At 45.5% G+C, this 22077-nt stretch overlaps 1 protein-coding gene across 1 annotated transcript in view; it reads left to right on the forward strand.

Moving 5' to 3' along the window:
- Positions 1–21473, forward strand: part of sema6cb (semaphorin 6Cb) — a 58197-nt gene extending 36724 nt beyond the window's left edge. The window contains exons 15-18 of the mRNA XM_076081181.1: positions 3250–3308; positions 3702–3752; positions 6709–6864; positions 19558–21473. Of these exons, the coding sequence (XP_075937296.1) occupies positions 3250–3308; positions 3702–3752; positions 6709–6864; positions 19558–20897 (1606 nt within the window). The 3' untranslated portion in view covers positions 20898–21473. The remainder of the gene's footprint in view (positions 1–3249; positions 3309–3701; positions 3753–6708; positions 6865–19557) is intronic.
- The last annotated feature ends 604 nt before the right edge of the window (positions 21474–22077 follow it).

Here is a 22077-nt window from a genome sequence, read left to right on the forward strand (position 1 = left end):
GTGTTTGGATCTTATATGTGAATATATTCAAGTGCTGTGACGAAATACCTGCGTGGTCGATAGAAACGATGCAGCCAGCGAGAGACGGAAGGAAATACTAAGACCCGATCCCGATGGCCCCCCTGAAGCCTTAAACCCTGAACCCTCAGGGACTTAACTGACGTCACCTGAGTGTGAGAGGCTGCAAGTGTTTGACATGATGTGAATACGAATGGGACGGCATTTTGCTGCAACGTCATACATGTTAAGCAGAACTGTGGGTATTTATTTAGTACTTTTTTTTGCTCCCTGATTTGAACGTCTTCCAGGCTTCACGAGATGAGAGGTGAGCGCATCTCACATCCCGTTGGGTCTGAAAGGGCCCTGATGCATCATGGGACGTCTGCTTCCCTACTCAGTCGGCCTCTGCGTTTTTTGTTTTAAAGAATGGAGTTGTGTCCTCTGGTTGACCTGGACTCTGTGGTCAGTCGTGATAGAGAGAGCCTCTGTTTGGACTGACGTGGTGGAAGTTGCAGTGACTTGCACCATCTTGATCTTTACTCTTTTTTTTTTTTCTGTTGGGGAGGATGTGAGCAGCAGTACGACACAGATGTTCCTCACAAGTAGAAGAAGAAGAGGAGGGTGCTACAAAGTCGCCATCGTACTTTTTCGAGTCTCCTCTTCTTCAAATCATTGGATGATTTTTCCTCTAAAAACTATTCGATCAAACGATCTCAGAATATGTCTTCGGTTAAACTGATCCCAACCTTTTACACTTGGAACTGTAGAGTAGACAAATCTTTATTTCGCCCAAAAGGTTTGGAACACTGCTTTAAACAACTCAAATATAAACTTCAGAAAACCTCTCACTCTGATCCACACCAAACTAAACAAACGATCGCACCATTTATGACGCAACGTCAAACACCAACTGCTCCCAAGCTGTAAAGATACTCCTCTCCATCGGCTCCCTGATCGGTTTAGAATTGATCTCAATATATTACTGATCACGTTTAAAGCACGTATCGGTCTGGCCCCGAAATATATAGAAGAAATGTTGCCGCCCCCCCCCCTATGAGCCATGCTCTCAGCCTCAGATCCTCAGGAGGTGCCCTTCTAGCTGTTCCAAAGTCGAGGCTCACATCTAAAGGTGGCCGTGCTTTAGTTGTCGTGCTTTGTTGGGCCTCACTTTGTAAACTCTGCTTTTAAAGGTGCTATATATATATATATATATATATAAAGTTATTATTATTATCTTCTCAAGATATGTTTTCTCCCCGACTACTTCGTCCTTCACACAAACACCGAGCATCAGCCTGTCGCTCTTCCTTCCTCTTCCTCTGGAAACATGAAGAGAGTTTTCAGTGAGGAAGAGAATGATGTAAGTCAGTGCACCAGGTGTGTGTCTGCCTGAGAGGCCTCCTCGCAGCAGGTTCTGCAGACGCACATCCCTAAAGCTGAAGGTTGACGGCCGACTAGCTGCTTTAACACACACTGAATAAAAATTGAGGTGATTAATTCTTTGAGGATTTGTGGCTCCGTGTTCTCACTCTTTAGACACGTGTTGATTCTCTCAGGAGCAGAGAAGTGTTTGTCTTGAGGATTGTGAGTCTCTACAAATGTACCGGATCATGCATTGTGTCTGTGCGGAGAGAAGTTTGCTTGTTAATGAGAGTTGTTTGCATGTAATTGGTTTTATTATAAAAGTAGGCGAGCGTGCATGCTTGTGCAGGAGAAAGTGTTTCGGCGTGAGTACCGGATCATTGTGCTTGTGCTTGTACATGAGCCCGTGTCTCATTTCATTCGGCTCATTACAAACACGTGGGAAGATTGTTGGCGTTGACGCGGCGCTCCGCGCAGCCGGGAGTGCTTCCGCTCCGCCGCGCGGCGGCTCGGTCTCATTACTCGACCGCTGAACGGGTGCGTCTGGATGAGGCTCTGATTTGGGATCGACTCGAAAGGGGGAAGGACGGTGCGTCCATTGGAGGGAGAACAGCGTATCAATTGTAGACACGTTCTCATCAGAGCGGCAGAAAATCAATAATTGCCAGATTGGGTTTTGTGTCGGTTTGGAGGGTTTGGTTCAAAAGAACAATTCAGAGGATTTGGATTGCACAGCAGCAAGTTCACAACGGCAGACATTGCACAGTTAAAACGTGTTTTGAAGGATTCATCTGATGTGTTTGAGCCTTTTTTCCCCTTTTTTTTTTTTGCTCAAATGTTCCTCTGTTTTCATGTTGATTTAATTAGATTTAATCATCAAGTATAATGATTGAATGAAACAAATGTGTTTAAAAAGCGTAACTCATCCGTACTGTACATAAAACATAAGGGACAACAAACACCAATCAATGAATTCATGATTTAGTCCTGATACTCCTCAATGAGTAACAACAGGCGATGAAAAGTGTTTTCAACAAGACGATCTGCACACTTTGTCCTTTTCCTTTCAAAAACCCACAAAAAAACACCGCTTTTGACACTAAAACTTCAATCTCTATGTTCATTTTTATTATTTCTGCAGAACGACGGCCAAAATATAGATGTCTCGTACATGTACTTCCCCATGCCATTAGCAATGTGGGAGGTTTCGACAGCCGAAAGCATTTCCATAAAAGAATATCAGTGGTAAATGACAGGTTTTAGTGTCAATCGCTCCGAATCAACACGCTTCCCTCCAGTTTTTTCCACTATTGCAGAGCAGGCAAACTCCGGGTGCCAATTTCAGCAGCAGAAGCCTCAGTTGACTAAAATACAGTGCAGCTGCAGAAAGTGCTATGTGTGTGTGACGAGAGTGGCACAGATCTGGAGAACGGAGGAAGTGACTAACTGGAGCACTAGCAGAGGAGTCGAGGGAAAGTGAGGACACGCAACAGAGTTGATTGCAACTTCTCGTCACAAACTTAACTCCCGGAATCTGCTGAAGGCCGCGGAATTGATGACATGCAACCTCGTTGAAGATCCGAGGGTGGATTTTCCCTTCAGGTCTGGGCCGCTGATTTGTCCCCAACAACAAATGCGAGACGCAGACACTCTGACCTCAGCCAGACACAAAACAAATTAAGTTTCCTTTCGGTGCACTAACCGCCCCGTCTCCAAGCACTCCTCATCAACAAAACCAATTTTGGGAAGACTCGAGAGGTGCTTTGTTAAAAATGGACAGTTAGGAAAATGCCTTGATGCAAATTTACTGATGCGCCTCTTTGTCTTGCTTTGTCGTGTGTGTGTGTGTGTGTGTGTGTGTGTGTGTCTTTGTTTCTTTCCCTTCAGAGGTGGCTTTGAACAGGATGTGGAGAACGGTTACCATCAGCACGCTGAAACCTGCCACGGTGAGATGGAAACTTTTATTTATTCCCAGTGATTTGCATAAGCAATAAAGAGAGAGAGAGAGAGAGAGAGAAACACACCTATTGACCGTCATCGGATCTTGATGGCAGAGCGACAGCAGGCTCGAATGATTGCGGATCTATCGGGTTCTAATGGAGCATTACGATGTATTTATTTCAAAGAGGGCATTGAGAGCTTGAAGAGTAGTTTGTCCGCCCCGTTCACGGTTCCTGCTGGAACACGGTTCTCAATCTTTTTATGTACATCAAGCAGGAGTGTTTTTATAGAAATTTTGAATATAATATTGGCCGCTGATGATGGCCGATACACACGTCAACATGGTAGAAATAACAACACACTGATGTCATTGTGAATTTCTGTTTGTCTTTCACCAGATGTTCTGGCGACGACTCGCAAGCAGAACACGGCGCTGGATTTGGCGTACGGTCAGTGAACATGTCTTAACTATTTAATCTATCTGAGCACTAACAGACTAAAGGTTAGCAAACAGAACGCAACGACCTTTTTTTTTTTTTTTTTTATCAAATACATTTGATAAAACTGTTTGTTAACAACCTCTCCGATTACTTGTGTTCCTGTTCTGGTAATGAGTAAAACAAGTCACAAGGAAAGTTAAAAAAGCTCCGTCATGTCGAAGAAATATTTGAGAGGATCCGATGTATTCAGTCCCTACCACGTAAATATTCTTTATACTTTACAACCTGGGAGGTTACAGAGCATTTTATTGCGGCAGCTGAATGGCCGGTGCCGCCTCTCCTCCTCAGACAGTTTAAACATTGAAGCCATTGTCTGAGGCGTCGGCCCTTTGATGGACCAGGCAGCCTAATGCCCTGTATCAAGAAGGATCATCATCCCTGTCACGTCCCATTACTTCCCCGCTGGCCACGCCGCGTAGCCCCCCCCCCCCCCCCCATTTATAGAAATAGAAATGCCGGTAAGCTTGCTACCGTCTCTGACAAGATTGAAGAGGTGGAGTTCGGACAACCTTCTAATGCGGCATCGTTCAAAAGCAGTCATTTTCTATCAGATAGCTGCTGGCCAACACTTTATCTGCACGACTGAAGCACCCGCTTCAACTTCATGACGAGGTTATAAGACAGGCTCACAGTCAGACTGTCGCCGGACGAATTGGGAGCCAATGGATCCAACGCAGTGATTAGTATCCGCAATGAGCCCGTCATGCTGGGAGTCGTCGGTCCATTACGGCTCAGCAGAAGCATCCATCCTCAGTCTCTCTCTCTCTCTCTCTCTCCCTCTATCTCTCTATCTCTCTCAGAACAGAGGCCACTTTGTCTGCAGAGGCTTCGGCCCAGACCTCCACAGTCCCACTGTGCCTCAGTAGTCTGCAGAGCCTCCCCGCCGGAGGAATTACCACTCAGTCGGTAGCAAGTGTTGTCGAGCAACCCTCCCTGCTTAATCCCACGGGGCTCTCATCACCCCGATGCTTCGCTGCACTGTTTTGAAGTTCTCGACATGCAGTCGGATTCTGTCTCTGTTGTTCGATTTATTTATTTATTTATTTATTTTCTAGCTGATTCACAGCAAAAGCCTTATAAGTCTCCCGCCCTGAAGATCAATTATCAGCTTTCCTAGATAACGCAACACCACGTATGCCAAAGCAAAGCCGGTGTCACACACGGGCTCCCTTTCCCGTCTTCCAAAAGACCCAAACACTCACAGCCAGCAGAGGGAAGGGCACGAGACAAACACCTGCCTCTGTAGCTAATCACATGATCCTCTGTTGTATCTTTTTTATTTTTGGTACTTTGTCAACAGTAAAAAGGGGACAAAAAAATCAAATCCTTCATGCACACTGAGTTTAACACAATTGTTATGAATTGAAGTAATGGAGTCCTGGAGCTATTTTCCGATGTGCCAGGGCCAAACACCCCCTGGTGTACAGTTTTAATTTGCCCGGCGCAGATGGCGAACCGACGGGGCATCTCATTCAGAGTGAACGCTGTCAACTGGCTCGCAGTGAGAGAGAGAACAAGCTTTTTTTTCTTCTCTTTTTCTCCTCCAGTCTGGGTGTGAGCCTCTGCAGAATGCTAGCATTATGGCTGGCCTATTAGTGCAGGAGCCCGAGCCAATAGCAGCATGCTGCTCACCGGACCTCAAGGACAACACGGAGCTAATAATGCAATCAAGATGTGGAGTGTGTCATCCAGACAAACACGTTTGATGATACGGCGACCCGTGGCAGCGAAAACGCCCAGCGGGTTTTCTCGGCATGCGTTTGAAATGATTCCGAATTCTGGCCAAATGTCATAATGTTCGCTGATCTGCCTCAAGGTGACGGAGTTTTCCTGTGAAGCGGCTCGGCTCGGGTGAGGTAGTGGAAAAGAGTCAGCCAGCCGACGGTATCTATTTCAGCTTATCTGTGAAAACGCTCAGCAGAGCGGACGCAGAGGAGTTTCAACGGTGGTCGGAGGTCAAAGACATGTTAGAAATACGGGAGGAGAAGCAGGATGAGAACTGAAAGCCGGTCATTCTGTCCGATCATGATGGTGTATTTAAATAGTAGAAGAATTCAAAAGCCATTCCCTTTAGCGTTTCCAAGTGTTGTTATTGTTAGCGCTGCTGTTTCAAGGACAACTAGATCAGATATAATAGGAAATAGCTTGAAAGGCCACCGCAAGACAACGTGTTTGTTTAGATAATCAAACTGCTGTGTTGTGATGCTAAAAGAGTCGCAGAAATGTGCTAATGATGTATTTTGTTACAAGAGCAGTGTGTGGGATTCAGTGGCGTCTAGCCCTCTGCTCACCCCTCCCTCACTAAGCGTGTCGGAGAACTACGGTGGCCTTCAGGTCAACGTAAACATGTGAAAGAGCCAGTGTTTGGTTTGTCTCTCCATGAAAGAGAAGCAGCTCCCTATGTAGATATGAAGGGCTCATTCTGAGCTATCAAAAACAAAACAATTCATAGTTTTAGTATAAATACATTAACCTTTAATTCCCCTAAATCCTACACACTGGCCCTTTAAAGGATATGAGTTGTTTTTGAGTGCTTGATAATAGCAGCACAGCAAGACATATTCTGGAGAATCGTGGATTGCAAATGTTGGAATGCCAAAATCACAGGTCCCCGGAGAGGTTGAATGTGGGTATTAAGCAGCTGGTGAAGAACACGGCAGCCAGCCCTCATTGTGTATCTGAGGGGAAGCGAAGTGACGGATGAATTAACTTCTGCTCTGTGTGCTCATCGTGTTGCTCGCGATCATGGCTGGGTCTTTATGGTGACGGTTTTACTTTCCACTCAGGACTCACCCTCATCTCTCTGAAGTTGATTCTCCAGGCTGATTCACATTTCACTAATCACTCACTCTGTTGCTCCCCCTTCCTTCCTCCTCCTCCTCCTCCCCCTTCGTCACAACCACAGGGAAGACCACACCCACAAGCGCCAGCACAACCTATCATGGGGCGGCGTTCCCAAAGGAGGCAGGTGACCCTGAAAGAGGTACAGGTCCTGATGGCCCTCCCCCCGTTGGGGAGCAAGGGTCACCTGACTCGGAGCCAATCAGTGTGGAGATGGAGGGTAAGGGGGAGGGATGTCCGTCCTCAGTGAACCTGCAAGGGGATTGCACTGCTGGGCCCCGAATGCCTCGTCGTACGCCTCTAACCAGACTGAACACTAACAAACGAAGACTAAGAAAAGAATCATGTTTCTCTCTGGAAGAACAGCACGCATGCCTGCACTGCATCAGTCCAATCACCCAACCTGCGTTCTCATGGCAATGGCACTCATTTGAAACGGCTAAAAAAAATTGCATTTTCTTCGCAATTTTGATAAGAAAACGAGTCCTGAACAGTAAAAGCAGGAAGTAGCTTGAGGCCGACCATGCAGGAAGTCATGTGATGCATGCGACTATGTGTAAATGTTCCCCCAGGGTGAAATATCACTTTCATTAGCTCACTAACGCTTAACTCACTAGTTAAACTAACCTCTTAGTGAAAGGCAGAAAGCATTGCTAATTGATTTTCTTGATTCACACGCTTCATTAGTCACAACGTTACATGACGCCATGCTCCACTTAACGGTTCTGCTGACGGATGAATAAGTGTTCGATACCACCACGGCGTACATATTGACTAAACATGCGTCGGATAGAGAGGATGACCTTCTTGTCCCGTTATTTTCATCCCGTATATCTCCATGTGCTCGACGGAGCAACCACGAAAGATTTAATGACTTGTAATAAATATACAGCCTCGGCTCTAATTAACTCCTCAAATTAAGTAGAGAACCTGCGTCTAAACAACACCGCTCCCTCCTGGCCTTTCCTCATCTTTTATTTAGCTCGTCAGCATGCACAAATATTCCCTCAATGTTTTGCGACACATTGAAAAAAGCTCAGAGTACAAACCAGGTAGCTCTCTATGTGACCATTCATTTACATTTTTAATTTCCCTGTGCAGCACGTACAGAGAAGTCAAAGTCCTGATGTCAACTTCCAGGCTCGCTGCTTTTCCACCAGCTTCTATAACTCAACGAAATCTCTCCGTCACTATGCTTACATGCACACTAATATTTAACTAATATTCCGAATATGACAATATTCTGAATTTGATACGGCTCATGTAAACAACATATTCCATTTGGATATTCAGAATTAGGCTAATTCCGACATGTAGAATTTTCAGATTAAGCTGATATTATTCTATATTCCAGGTCTGAAAAATGAAGTCGATGCTTAATTTCGTTGTATGTTCGTACAATGACAATAAACATCCTTATCCGTATCCTTATCCATGTCTTAAAGCTGCATTCTCTCTACTGACCATCAGGGGGCGACTCCTCTGGTTGTATAGAAGTCTATGAGAAAATGACTCTACTTCTCTCTTGATTTATTACCTCATTAAACATTGTAAACCTTCTTCAATACAGCATGATGTTCATTTAGTAAACTATGGTCCATTTAGAGTCAAACAGACCATAAAGCAGGGGATGCTTTAGGGCGGGGCTTACTGTGATTGACAGGTCTCTACCACTACGTTTTCCGGTCTGGGAGTTGTCCGTGTTTTCGTCTTAGAACTTTAACCCTTTCACAGTCTGTTTTCAGACTGTCGCCTAAAAGTATCTTGCTTAGCGTTTGGTTGTACTTAGCTCCAACCTCTCGTGTCACTTCTGGTTTCAAAAGCCAAGATGGCGATGGCCAAAATGCCGAACTCGAGGCCTCAAAACCAGAAACCAATGAGTGCCGTCACGGTGACTACGTCCACTTCCTTTACACGGTCCATGGTTCTCGTGCAAAAGGATGCTAAAAAGAAATAGCACGAAGAACACAGTTTTGCAAAACGGTTACAAAGAGGGTACACCACGGGAGCAACATGACTGCAGTTGGAAAAGGATGGAAATGTAAGTTATTTAAAGGGCGTAGCCGTATTACGTTCATCAATGATGCCCAGCCGCGCTTCCTTCACTCCCAATGACACTTCTCCAGCTTTTTAGCTGCAATATCCACCGTCTTAAAGAACCGTTTCCCTTTTCATCTCCCGGCACTCAACTGCCCTCAGTCTGTGGCTTAACCCGGGACAGTCTGAGCTAAAACAATGTTCAATCAAGGTCACTAAAAGCTGTATCAAAGAAGCAACAATATCAGATGTTAGGTATTGCTTTTCAAAGATTAACAATCCCCGTCAAGACATATGGAGTGACTTGCTCTACAATTTATTGTTTAGTCTTTAAAACATCAGAGGAACAGTGAGAAATGTTCATCGCCATTTCCCAGAGCGCATGGTGATGTATTCAGATTGCTTGTTTCATCCCACCAACTGTCTGAAATCCAGAGATATTCAATTTGTTATAATAGAAGACAAAGAACAGCAGATAATCCTCTTATTTCAGAAGGTGGATTCTTCAACTTTTTGCCATTTTTTACTTGGAAAAAAAATGACTTACGCCATTAATTACACAAATCATTTGAGCTAAAGGTTGAATTGTTGGGCTGGATCTTTGTGATTTTGTAATTACAAAATAAAGTTCTGTTTTTCACTTAAGCTTTCTATTCCCACTTTATCAAAGGCGTCCGACCTGTAATCTCGCAGCAACAGACTCTTCAACTTTTACAGCGCACCACCCAACTGCCCAAATAAATGACATGACCTATAAAACTCCAGCCAGCTCTTGAATATTTAATCACATCTCGATCTTTATGGGATCAAGTCTAATTATTTCTTAAATTTTTAATTTGACGGTTCGTTCGCCCCCATACTGATTAACATAACCATGACACGAAGTGCAACAAAACGTCCCTGTGAACCCTCGAATGATCACGTAAAGAAACAAGAGCTGCAGAGAAGAACAGAGAAAGTGTTGGGGTCTATCCCCTTCTAAAGACTCGATCATGTTCCTGCAAGTTTGGGAAGAAGATACGGGTCATTTGGACGTGATTCAGGGAGGACAAGCTTCTTCTTTTTTTGTCCTCTCCTTGCTGCTTGCTAGCACAGGCACCATGTCAGAAGTCCATAAATCCTCAGCGAGGGAAACAAGCTTCCATTCAGGCAGACAGACTCTCTGGCTGCAATGATGAGCTACTCAGGCTCAAATGAGAAAAGCTTATAACAAATAAATAACCAGCAGGGGCCTGAGCCAGGGAGTCGGACAAGAGCGGGGGTGTGGGGGGGGTGTGGGGGGTGTCAGGATGTAATAGAAACAGCAACGCAATCTATTTCAGCCAGAGACTGTGACGCCGCCGGTTCAATCAGAGGAGCCGGGGCCGGCGGGTTGATAAGGAAGGAGAGAAGCCGGTGTGGAAGTAACGGCGTCGTAGTTCCAGGAGGGCCTCCAATCTCCCTCAGCCCCCGTCCATTGCTCACCAGATATCTGCTCTTCTGTCTGTACTTCCTACAGCTGTGTCACAAATCTCCCAGCAGCCACAAGGTGGGCCAGTAGACAACGGTGCAGAGATAGCGGCCCAATATAGAGCGGCTAGTCAAGAGAGACAAAGATACCTGAACACAAGTTACAGAATGCGACACTGTGTATCCAGATTGTAACACACAACATATTCTTGTTAACTGGCCATCGTGCTCAGCGCCATTGTAGAGAATACAGTCACTGGCCTCTGTAAAGATTGAGTCAGACTTAAGCCGCAACAATGACGACGTTTGCCAGATGAAAACGTGAAAGTTTACTGCATATTTAGTTCAGGACTTTGTGTCATTTGCACAGAAAACACTATTGACTCAGTGTTGAAGAAAAGTGATCAAACGCTGTGATCTTTAACTGGACGTGGGACTTGCAGTCAGGGACTTAAGAATGTATTCCACACTTGTCTGCACTGGATCCATTTCAGCCATGCTCTTCAGTTTTCCTCTCGTATCTCGTGCTCATCTGAGGGAACAGATATGTATTTTAATCAATACAGCTGGCTGCACCGAGCATTGAGCGGCTCGTTAATTGCATATTTTTTCCGAGATGGAAGGGAGGCACTAGAGAACCAGAACCAGGACTGCGCGGGGTGGACTGTCAGACCCTGCTGCAATACAATTTGCGTTTTTATAAAGGGACCCTGGTGCTCAGAAAAACAGTATCGCTTTTGTCCACAATCAACACAAAATGAAAGTTCCTCATAATAACTTTAATTCAAACACTCGGCACTGAAAGCCGAGACATTTTGACTTGTCGTACCAAGAAAAGCACAGGTGTTGCTAATAACATTAGCGCCGGCTAATGTGACAGTGTGACAGTGAGCCAGCGTGAACAATTCCAGGACCATCAACCTGAAGCAGCTAAATGGAATTCAGCCATCATTAGTTTTATTACGTACACCTGTGCTTTCCATGCTGTGATATGTCAAAATGTCTTCTGTGGGGTAAAAATGGGCCTATTAACACAAGACGGTGTTAGCTAGCTCACTAAATGATATGGTTAGCAATCACCTGTCTGTTTAATTCTCTTAGGACGGGTGTTATGCTCAGGAATGACAGAAAGCTGGGTGTGTTAAATCAAATGCGTAAATCTAAAAGCTGTCCATGAGACGACACAATGTACAGCAGGACATGGGAGTCAATTGGAAGATGGCGGTTTAATCCTCACAGCTGTTGGAAATCTCGAGCAGGAATCTGAACTCCAACCTTCTTACATCTGCTCGTCTGGCAGAAATGTGTGAAAACACATGTTTAATTAAACCAGCAATTTCCTTAACGAGTGGAATTGTGTCACTATACCCAAATATATTCAGCCAGTGACATTTTTTTTGACATTATTGTGTGGCTGTGGGGGAGCTGTTCCCCTTTTTAATACTGTACGCGTGACAGCTGAGACAGATGTGACAGCTCAGGAAAGTTCCAAAAAGTTTCCTCTTCCAGAAAAGCAACTCTTAAAGAACACATGAGTAGAAGTAAACCGTCTATAAATCCACTCAAACACACGCAGCCCTGGTAATCCTAACCACATTTGTGTTTTTTCTCTTTCATATCTCCGTTATGGACGCATGAGAAACGTGAGAGCTGGAATATTGGCTCAGATGTGGGTAGCTGCACTACATTATGTAAACACCAGGGAAGACTAAAAGCCAGGGGCAGGAACCTGTTGACCCGCTGCTATTTAGAAAAATACCAGCGGTGAGGTTTCTCTCGAGCTGTTTCTGGCCGCGGATCGCCCACCTCTCCAGAAAACTGCATGTTAGCAAAACCGTGGCTCACAACACTCCTGGTTCTAGACCTCTCTGGTGTGTGTTTTTTCCTCCACCCTCTATTGTTATTTGACCTTTTTTTTTCCTCCCCTCCCGTGACTCTTTCTGCACATCCAGATGAACTAGCGTGGGTCGGACTAAAAAGCCAAGCTGGCAGCTAATTTAGCTGACAAGTGGAGGGAAGATGGCTCGATAATAGAATCAAGTGGAGCCGGGGGTTTTCAAACTCATAAAAACGCTACGGGAGGAGAGCGGAGAGTGAACTCGGGCTGAACCTTTCCATGAAGAAGAGCCGGCGGTCTCGGGGGGGGTTACATCGATGCCAGTTCGTTTTCTAAAGGGTTATTTATACTTGTGAAGACCATGGCAACAGACACTGCCTGTATCATCCAGTCACTGATAGGACTCCGGCTGTGTGTCCCCTCTAACCCCCGTCATGATCCTCAGAGAGGCTTCATGCTTCATCAGTATCAATAGTCTTCATGATACATTTTAATGTTGTTCCTCTGAACCCCGAGCAAGTGTTGGAGCGTTTTCTTGCTCCGGTCACACGTTACTCTCTGTGGCCTCGATTTTTACTGCAATATATAAGTCCTGCACTTCTACAGAAATCCTCATCGATGTCAGATGATGTAAGTAGCTATAACGCTTCTGTCTCATCTCTGTGCAGAGCTGCACATGTATCGATCAGGCAGGATGTACGGATCTGGTAGCGAGTGACACGTGTGGTTGTTGTTCTTGTGTAGCGTAAATTAGCCGATAAATGATATGATAACTCGATATCAGATCGGTGCATAGACTCGCGTACTCGTCGATACCCGATCCAGCATCTTAGGCTGCATCAGAGGCATTTCTGATCCTGGTGTTGGAACAACTCGATCTCTGCAATGTGTCCTCATACAAGTTACTCCTCATTTAGGTGCGTTTTTCTAAGAAAGTCCAGCCACACGTTTTAATTTCCACTCGTTAAATGCATACAGTCCTTTCAAAATAAACTCCTGTCCTCACAGGAAACAGCTTCGTTATATCGAGGCCACAAAACCACTTTGTTAGGTTTAGGAAAGGTTTGTGGTTTGGGTTAAAATAACTACCGGTACTGATTTGGCATCAAGTATGCAAGTTACATGACGGATAAATCAATGTCAACATTCAATTCATAGAAGTTTCATCCGTCACTAGCAGAGAGATATCCACCACAATGCAGCAGCAGTGACATGACTTGACTTTTCCATTTCAGCAATCACCCAGAAAGCAGCTGTCACTTCTTCTTTCTTCAAACTGTAGACGGAGTGTGAAGTTGGACATTAAAATATGAAATAGCTTTTTTTAGTTTTAGATCTTTTATGGTCAGATTGAGGCTGCACATCCAGAAGATGTCCATTACGACGGTTAAATAGAACCGCCGGCTGTCGGACTTCACTCGGCCCGTTCGTCTGTGTCGACCCTGCCGGCTACTTTCACATGATTCATCACCAGTCAGACGTGCACACACACACATTTAATTCACTTTTTTTGGAAACGTTACTGCCAATTTTGAACTCCCTGAGTCATCGTCGTAGTGTAATGGCTCTCATTAAAGGTCACACAGAACTGGGCCGTTTCTCCCTCCACACCGGCACTTTATGGCGATTATAAGTGACATCATGTTGTACTACAGAAACACGCTCTGCACTGCGTTGTAAAGACCAACCTTAAAGGCATTACACACGCAATGCCGGATACTTCACTTTCCATAACGGGCTCTTTTAATGGCTCTTTATTGCGTATCGGGTAGTAAAGCTGAGCTCGGTGTCGGGATGGATCCACGGGGCCCGCAGTGATCAGATCCACCCACGCAGTCGTCCCGGCTCCTCGCCCCTTGCCCCTCACCCTTTCATCTGTCTCATTGGCCTCTGGGGAGTGTTTCTCCTATTTCTATACCTGCCTGTTTTGCCTGGTCCTTGTCTCCCTTCAGTTGGACTAACCCTTTAGCTGCACACCTGCCTCCTTGGTTGAGTTCTCGCTCTCTCACTGACCCTTTTCACCGTCTTTTTACGATCCGCCTTTTTCTTTTTACAGCCGATGGCTGAAGCTGTGCACAGGTGCCTTGAGTGCAGTTTCTCCATCTCTTAAAGCAGCAGTTCACTCCACAGACGGGACACGGTGGTAGATTTGGATTTTAGCAGGAGGACAAAGATTAAATGGAGAATATTTTTTACACTTTATTAGGAGTCACCCTTTAAGATGTACCATCTCATTTCCCTCACACTGTTTTACTTGTGATGAGTCAGTTCTTTAAGATGACTGTCCCATAAATGGCCTTTATTATTGAGGGTCAGAGTTAACTCATATTCTTTATATATTGCCAGCTATTAAGCTACAAACCAAGATGGATTTAAACCATATCTGTGGATTACCTGACTTTGGTGTGGACTGTCTCTTTAAGTTAAGATTCTTCCAATGTCGCCTTTCTCTCTTTCAGTGTGAATCATCACAGCAACAGTGTGAAGTTTGCATTGGAACCATTTTTGCTTCACCAGCCACCGAATGGCAAATAATCAAATCCTCTTTTTTTTTAAAGTTTCTGATGCAAGTGCATGTAAACAACAACAGGACATAGCTCAGTGCATGTGCTCTGCCTGGTTTAATGACATGTGATAAGATGTTGAAGGGTCAGTTCACCCAAATTACAAAAGACCATATTTTCTTATTTAATTGAATTAGTCTTAGTTTAGACTTTGCACTATTGTGGGATGGCTTGTTGCCTTCACCCTGACATGATAAAGGTGAACTGGACTTTGTTTGTGCTGGTCAAAGTGGGGGAAAATTGGAACTTCAAAGTTTTCATTGGGACCATTTGTTGCAATTAAATCAAATGAGTGACGTTCATGGAAATGCTTTAATCTGTACAAACACAACTCCATTCACTTCCATATTTACTGGAGTTGCAGCAAAGAAGTGAGAAAATATGTTATATATTTTTTGTAATTAGAGTGAACCAGCCCTCAATCTGTTGTTTGAGTGTTTAAAGCAACATGTCCACCGCAGCTCAAGAAGAACTTGACTTCCCCTTCAAAGCACAGGTGTAAATATTGAAGGACTTCATACAGACAGTACGGCTCTGATTGCCAGATGCCACGGCAGCCTAATTTACCAGTATTCAATCAAACCTGTAATGAAATCTATGCTCTCTCTGCATCAGCACACCTGGAATGAAATGCAGTGCTCATTACCACTATTTTTCAATTGGAATGGATCCGTTACATTAAACCATATCACCTTAGCCCGGTTGCATATATTAAAGTGCATCCAATTGGCTGAGCACTGATGTGGAATATTATGCAAATTCCTAATAACAAGTGTACATGATTGAATTCACTCAACAGCCAGAACCCTGCACACACACACACACACACACACACATCACGTATACTGTGTGTGTGTGTGTGTGTCTGTGTGTGTACACGCACGCTGACACATGCGATCATGCTCTGTTTGCTAACCATGTCTGTCAGTGCACAGACAGCAGGTATTAAAACTGTCAAATTACTAAAGCTCACAGCAGCGAGGCAGAGCTGCTCTGCTCTTCAACCGCATTTAAAAAAAAAAGAAGAAATATTTGTTCCATTCTTCAACCTTTAGGGAGTCTTAAATTGTTATGTTTTTAGTGTGGCGGAAATAAATCTCCAGCATTAGCGGGAGTGGTGGTGGTGGGTAAATGTTTGCCTGTGAAGCCTGGGGCCATTTAGTCTCATCGGCTTCTCGTTGGGATGGAGGAGCCATTAAGGGAACAATTACATGCACTTGTAAGCTTGCAGAGGCAGAAACTAATTAGGGCTATTTTGGAACGTCTTCACTTGATTTTTCCGAAAAACAGAACACAAGTTGTTCTCCGGGTTACAAAGCATTTAATCGCACCCTTGAGAAAAGCCCGATGTTATGGAAAAGTCTGGTGCAAAAGGAAAAAACAGTTCTTCCTCTGTTTAAATCATTGTCCTATCTGACCTTGAGAGTGTCGTCTGAAATGAAAGCGACCGGCTCTCCTTCCTGGAAATATTTGAAATGGAACTTTTTGGAGAGTTTTTGTTTTAAATGTCCTGATGCGAAGAGAATTGTGTGAAACTTCAAAAGTGTTCAGATTACCGGTAATTGGTGTCATGGAAACGCTTATGGGTGCTGTATTGTTAATGAAGTCGATTTAAGACGTCTGCGAGAGCTCGTAAAGACAGCAGCCGTTTGCTTAATCACTCGCATGCTCGGGAGAAGTCGTCGCTGCCGCTGTCATTTGTTCACCTGCAGGAAAGAAAATACAAAATACTTCACACATAACAACCGCCAGACCTCCTTCATTTATTTCCCTTATGCAAAAAAAAAAAAGAAACCTCTCCAATTAGTAATACGCGGCACCGGTGTAAAACCTGCCTGTTTACATAACCTACCGTCTATTTTTAACAATATGGATGCAATCACACTGCTTCTCTTCCTACGGCGCGGCGGAGGAGCGAGAGGGGTTGTTCTCCAACCGTATCACAGCTGCCGCAGAGCACCGGGCTTCAAAACACCCGGCAGAGTGACGGTCTGTCACTCACTCCATCACGTCTGTCTGCCTCTCTCCCCATCCTCCTCCTCCTCCTCCTTCAAATCTGCTCCTCACACATACATTCTCTCCATCTCTCTCTTTTCTCCATCTCTCTGGCTTTCATCTCCACACTCCTCCTATGCTCTTTGCTCCACTGTCTCTTGGATCTTTTGAGTCCTCTCACAATCACTCCGCTCTTCATCGCCAGTTTGTCACCAAGGTTGAATTTCATCCCTTTATCTCCCCCCCCCCCCCCCCCCCCCACCGCCCTGGCTGTCCCCATCCCTCTCTCCCATTCCCTCCCTTGCCTCTACTCATGCAGCCCATCTGTCTATTTACCTTTTGGCAGACTTGGGTATCTCTATATTAAGCCCTCTGTGTGCCGAGACCACGTTGAGTCGACACAGAAATATAATGTGACAACGTTAGAGAGCAACACTGACTCTGCAGCTATGTAAACCTTTAAGGGATTTTGTGAAATGAGCGTAAAGCGGCATTAATTAACGCCTCTACTTGAGGTGGCGATTTACCCCAACATCAACGGATAAAAGGTTCAAATAGTTCAAACCCTAGTTTAGTTTCCAGACGCTTGAGGAGCAGCTCAAAGAAAGCCAAGTCGGTGTGTACAGTTGGCCGGCACCTCCTGTGTGCCACCAAGCCTCTTGCCAGGCTGTCTGTATGATTCACAGGGTATTAATTCCACTGTGACCGGTGGCTCCATATGTCCCACGTACCCAGTGATTGAGTCATCCAGTCTGCTCGCGAAACATGTTGTGACAGGTCGTTCGGAGGCTCTGGATTTGTTTACCTCGGCTGCGCTTCTCGACCCCCTGTCGCGCCGCTTGACTCATTCCCCTCCACCGGGAGGAACCGTTCAATAGCTGCCTGTATCCACAGCCTGACAGGGAGGGGGGGAGTCGTGGTCCAGAGGGGAGCCGATGACTCACAGGTAGCAGGGAGCCACAGCGAGATGAGAGCAGCCTTTCACCGCTCATTACAAGAGCTGCACGCCAGGACGCTGATCAGTCCGAAACCACAAACTCAGACCCACGAAGAGCTGACGAAAAAATAATGTCCAAGATTAAAAGAGCAGGTATTAAAAGGCTCACTGCAGCATCACTTCTGATTGCCTGTCCCACTGGGATTGCAATTACGATTTACGGCTTTTTAATGTGTGCATAAGTCGAGGCAATCATGAGAGAAAATTTTTTATATTTTTAATTGGAAGCTCTATTCAAAGCATCATTTCTAAAACAGATTATAGTGCACCACCATATCGCTCTCTCTGGTGGCAGAGCAGCCCTCTAAAATGAATGTAGTGATACATGACAGTCAGGTAATAAGGCTTTACAAGTACACCTGCTCAAAAGTCTACCCCTTGATAATGAAGAGCAAAAACAAGTTTCACTGTAACTTCATGACCTAAATAATAAACTCTTTTTAAAAACTGTTGGCCAGAAATGGAGATAAACCTCTAATTTTACAGGATAACATTCTGTATTCTATCTTCTATACGGTAGCGATCCCTGAAATCTGAGGCCTTTTTCTGAAACTATTACAAATCAAAGAATTGTTTTTGCATTTTGATGAAGTACTTTCATTTAACTGAACAAGCCAAAATCAGACATTCCCATTTGGTAATTACCGGTTTCCGGTTTGGTTTGTCTGACTCTTTTGTCAGCAGGATTATGGAAAAACTACAGGCCCGGTTTTTGGGAGCAGTTCCGAGTCACGGAGCAGATACACAAATTATTGTTCACTTTGGTTAACGGTGCGAGGTACGGCATCTGGCCTCAATTGGCCGAGGTTTGCGTTCTCTGAGTGCCCGTCTAGTTTAGTCTATAAACAGTCTCTCAATTTACCAGAGCAGAATATACCGTATATATCACCACTGCAGTATAAGATTATACACTATACCCAATTGCCCACATCATAATTCATTCAGGGATGAATTTCTGTGAATTTCTTTTGCCAGAATTTTCTGGAGCAAAGAGCCGTCGTTCATCAAGTCTGGGTCACTTAATTCAGAGAAAAAGATTTTAAATTTGCTCAAATGCAGACCTAATTATTGCCCTGATCTACCTTACACGCCTCTTTCCAATCATCATCCTCCTCCTCATCATCATCATCATCATCATTCTGAACCTCTCATCAAGCCTGATTTAGACATCATTTTCTATTTTCCTTCCTCAACGAAGCTTTCGTTAGCGGTTGAGTTTAGCTTGTTTGTAACACCTGCATTTTCTCCCCTCCTCGGTGCAGCTCAGACTAATCAGTTTCACAGAAGCTGTCATTAAGGGCGGAGAGAAGGTTCTGACACCACAGATGGCGGCAGCCTCTTGCAAATGAGCTCTGATTACGGGAGGTGGCAGGCTTCACTCCTCTTATCATCGTTACCTTTCACGCCATTAGGCATACACAGTGCTGGGGTCACACAGCCCAAGGACATTCACACGGTAGATTTACCTCGGCAAAGTAACCGTGTGTTTTTTCGGTGTGCAGACTCTCCCCTCGGCTTCATTTTGAAAGGACTTGACAACCTCATTTGAGTCTGTGTTGGCAAAAGGCGCCGCACTCTGTGAGCTTTCGGATAGACCTGTTATTTTTGGCTCGTTCATCATACCAGGTGCTCTCGCCCCTGATCCTCGCATTGGAAAGCTGAGCCTGTGAAAATGACATCAGGTTCCTGCTGCTGTGCTTCCATCAATATTTAAAGCTCTAACTCATTTCAGAGTTGATTTCTCACTGACTGGGGAGCTCTTGGCCTCTGTCAGTCTAAAGGAGAAAGCACAGGTCCTAGGAAGAAAGGCCGTATTGATCTAGTAACAGTGGAGGGAAAGGAAGCCAAGAGCTTAGTTCAAACACCTCTCCCATGCTGTTTACCTCATAGTGAAGCCCCTGTAAACACAACCTGTCTGTCCCAGCTGCTACTTGACCTATATTAGCTCTTGAAAATATATATTTTTCTTCTGGCTCAATCAAAAAAGCTCTAACTGAAATTCCCTTTTCTCTATCTTTTTTTTCTGTTTTGAAGGTGTGAGGCGGCCGCCAGAGCTGGAGAAGACCAATCACAGTGTCCATTATACTCTCCTGATCGCTTGTGTTTTGGTGGCCTTTGTCCTTGGCGCCTTCCTCTCTGGTTTCCTGGTCTCCTGCTACTGTAACCACACAAGCCACAAGACAAAGAAGTTGTCGAAAGATCCCGAGGCGCCAATCCCACACGCCCTGTCCCTCCGCAGCCTGGCCAAGCTCAATGGCCTCCTGGACAGCCAGAGTAGGGACGACAAGCTGGAGGTGTCCTCTCCAAAGATCTACAACTCTTTCTTCGCCAACAGCCAGGAGCATCACCAGCCAAGGAGAAATGGCCATCACGCAATGACAATGGGAGACCTGGTCCACCCACACCACCACCACCACCACCTCCACCATTCGTCAGAGCTGTCTGGTCTGCCTACACCAGACTCCACCCCAGAACTGCCCATCAAGAGCATGAAAGCCTTCAAGAACCAGTGGGAGAAGAACCAGAATTGCAACAATGCCAAGGAACCAAAGTCCCACAACACTGGCTCCAGGCCCAGCTCAGCACTGCTTCACCAGCAGGTCTTCCCGTACTCCCATGGCCTGTCCAATGGGCAGCCATTAGTCGGTCACCTCCATCCAGAGGAACGCAAAATCCACAACGTTGAACGTGTGCTATCTCAGCAACCTTACCCTGGTTACTCCCAGAAGGTGATGGAGGTAACCTCACTGGATGAGCTCCTGAAGCACATCCACGAGGCAAGCAGCAGCAAGAACTCCCAGTTGATTAGCCCGTCGAGTCTGATGGCCTGCGGTGGCGGCGGTCAGCTTGCATTCGCCAACCGCATCCAACCTCAGATTCCTGAGACGGAATCGGCCCCCTACTACAGCTCATCCACTTTACCTCGAGACAGCCTCACCCGACGCATGGATGTGCCTCCGGACATTCCCCCACACCACCAGTCCACACTGGAGAGGAGGCACTCCTCTCAGAGGCACTCGCTAATTGCTGCGGCCACCAAGATGCCCAACGGAGTAGGAGGCGGAGGCGGTGGAGGAGGAGGAGGAATGATACCTCGCCAGCACAGCTTCAGCCAACGAAACGGCGGGCCCCACCAGCCGCCTCCCCTCCTGGCACGGATGAACTCGACGGGCAGCGCCTGCGAGGTGCACTACCCCCTCATCCCCAACGGGTACCTAACACGCCAGCACAGCTACAATGGAGAGCAGCAGGAGGTCCAACACAGGGGCGCTATCATCCGCCGGGCCGCCTCTCTCAAACCCGACGTCCCTCCAAAGCCCCTGTTCATACCTGCCACGTCCCCCGTCAACCAACAGGGAAAGTTCAACTACTGACGAGGTACACTCCTGGACTAGAGAGGGAGTCTCCCTCATTGTGTCTTCTTAAAGGAACTTCCCTTTGAAGAAATGCAGTGGGTTCGAGGTTGCAGACCTTCACGAGTAAACCAGTCGCGTGGCAGCCAGTGTCACTGTGGACGAAAGCCTCAACCAAACTTGTTTTGTCCTTCTTCTTTTTGTCCAACGAATATCTTTGTACCATATTGGTATTGCTCAGCTACTTGCTTATTATAGAACCGCAGACTCAGGTGACGTGACGCCACCTCCTTATATTAGGCTGCCAATGTCCTCAGTGTGGATTTACAATGCAACTTAGTTTTTCGGGACGTGTTGATGTTGGAAGAACTAAACACATCAGTCATCTTGAAGACTTAAAAAAGCCGGAGGCTCCTGCGATGCTTAGATTCATGCTTTTGCTTAATATTTTCTGATGTAGTGTTGGTAACCAGTCCCCACCCGCCCCACCCTCGAATGTGTTTATATTATGCATGTGTGTGTATATATATGTGTGTTTATATCCACACCGTATATGTATACATATACATATGCAGTATATGTAACCTGTGGTGAAAAGTCAGCAAATTCCCCTGAAAGTAGTTATGTCTTTGCCTTACTATACTCTTTCATCTTTTGGGCATATCAAACGGTCCCCCCCCCCCCCCCACCCACCCCCTAGGAAATGTCTTGGGGACACCAAATCATGCACTTCATCCATACATTCTCAGTCGGCTAAATACACTGAACCAAATTTGTTCGTGTTGATAAGAGAAAGGGAATACTTCAACAAAGCAGCTATTCTCGTCTCTTCTCTCTTTTCCTTTGTTCCCCGTCCCAGCAGATGTCGGGTCCAAAGTGACGCAATCGGGTCCGTTCTAAGTTCCTCGAGAGTGTTTCTGTAAGATTGGTGCTCCTCATCTCTCGTGGGTCTAACATCCTCTGAAATGGAAATAAAGAAAACCGAATACCACTAAATAAAAACATGCCACGCCATCTGGCGTTATGAGAATGAACATTAAAAACATAGAATGGACTGCAGTTATTCTAATTATTAACTTTGTGGCTATTGGTTGTAAATAAAGGAATAATTACTAGCCAAATTTTAACTGTATGTGTAAATGTGTGCCTTATTTAATAATAGTGTGTGACATGGGGGTAGGGGTTAATGCAAGGGGCTCAG

This window comes from Anarhichas minor, unplaced genomic scaffold (assembly GCF_050575085.1).
Source record: "Anarhichas minor isolate MPS153535 unplaced genomic scaffold, ASM5057508v1 ptg000079l, whole genome shotgun sequence".
Taxonomy (NCBI): domain Eukaryota; kingdom Metazoa; phylum Chordata; class Actinopteri; order Perciformes; family Anarhichadidae; genus Anarhichas; species Anarhichas minor.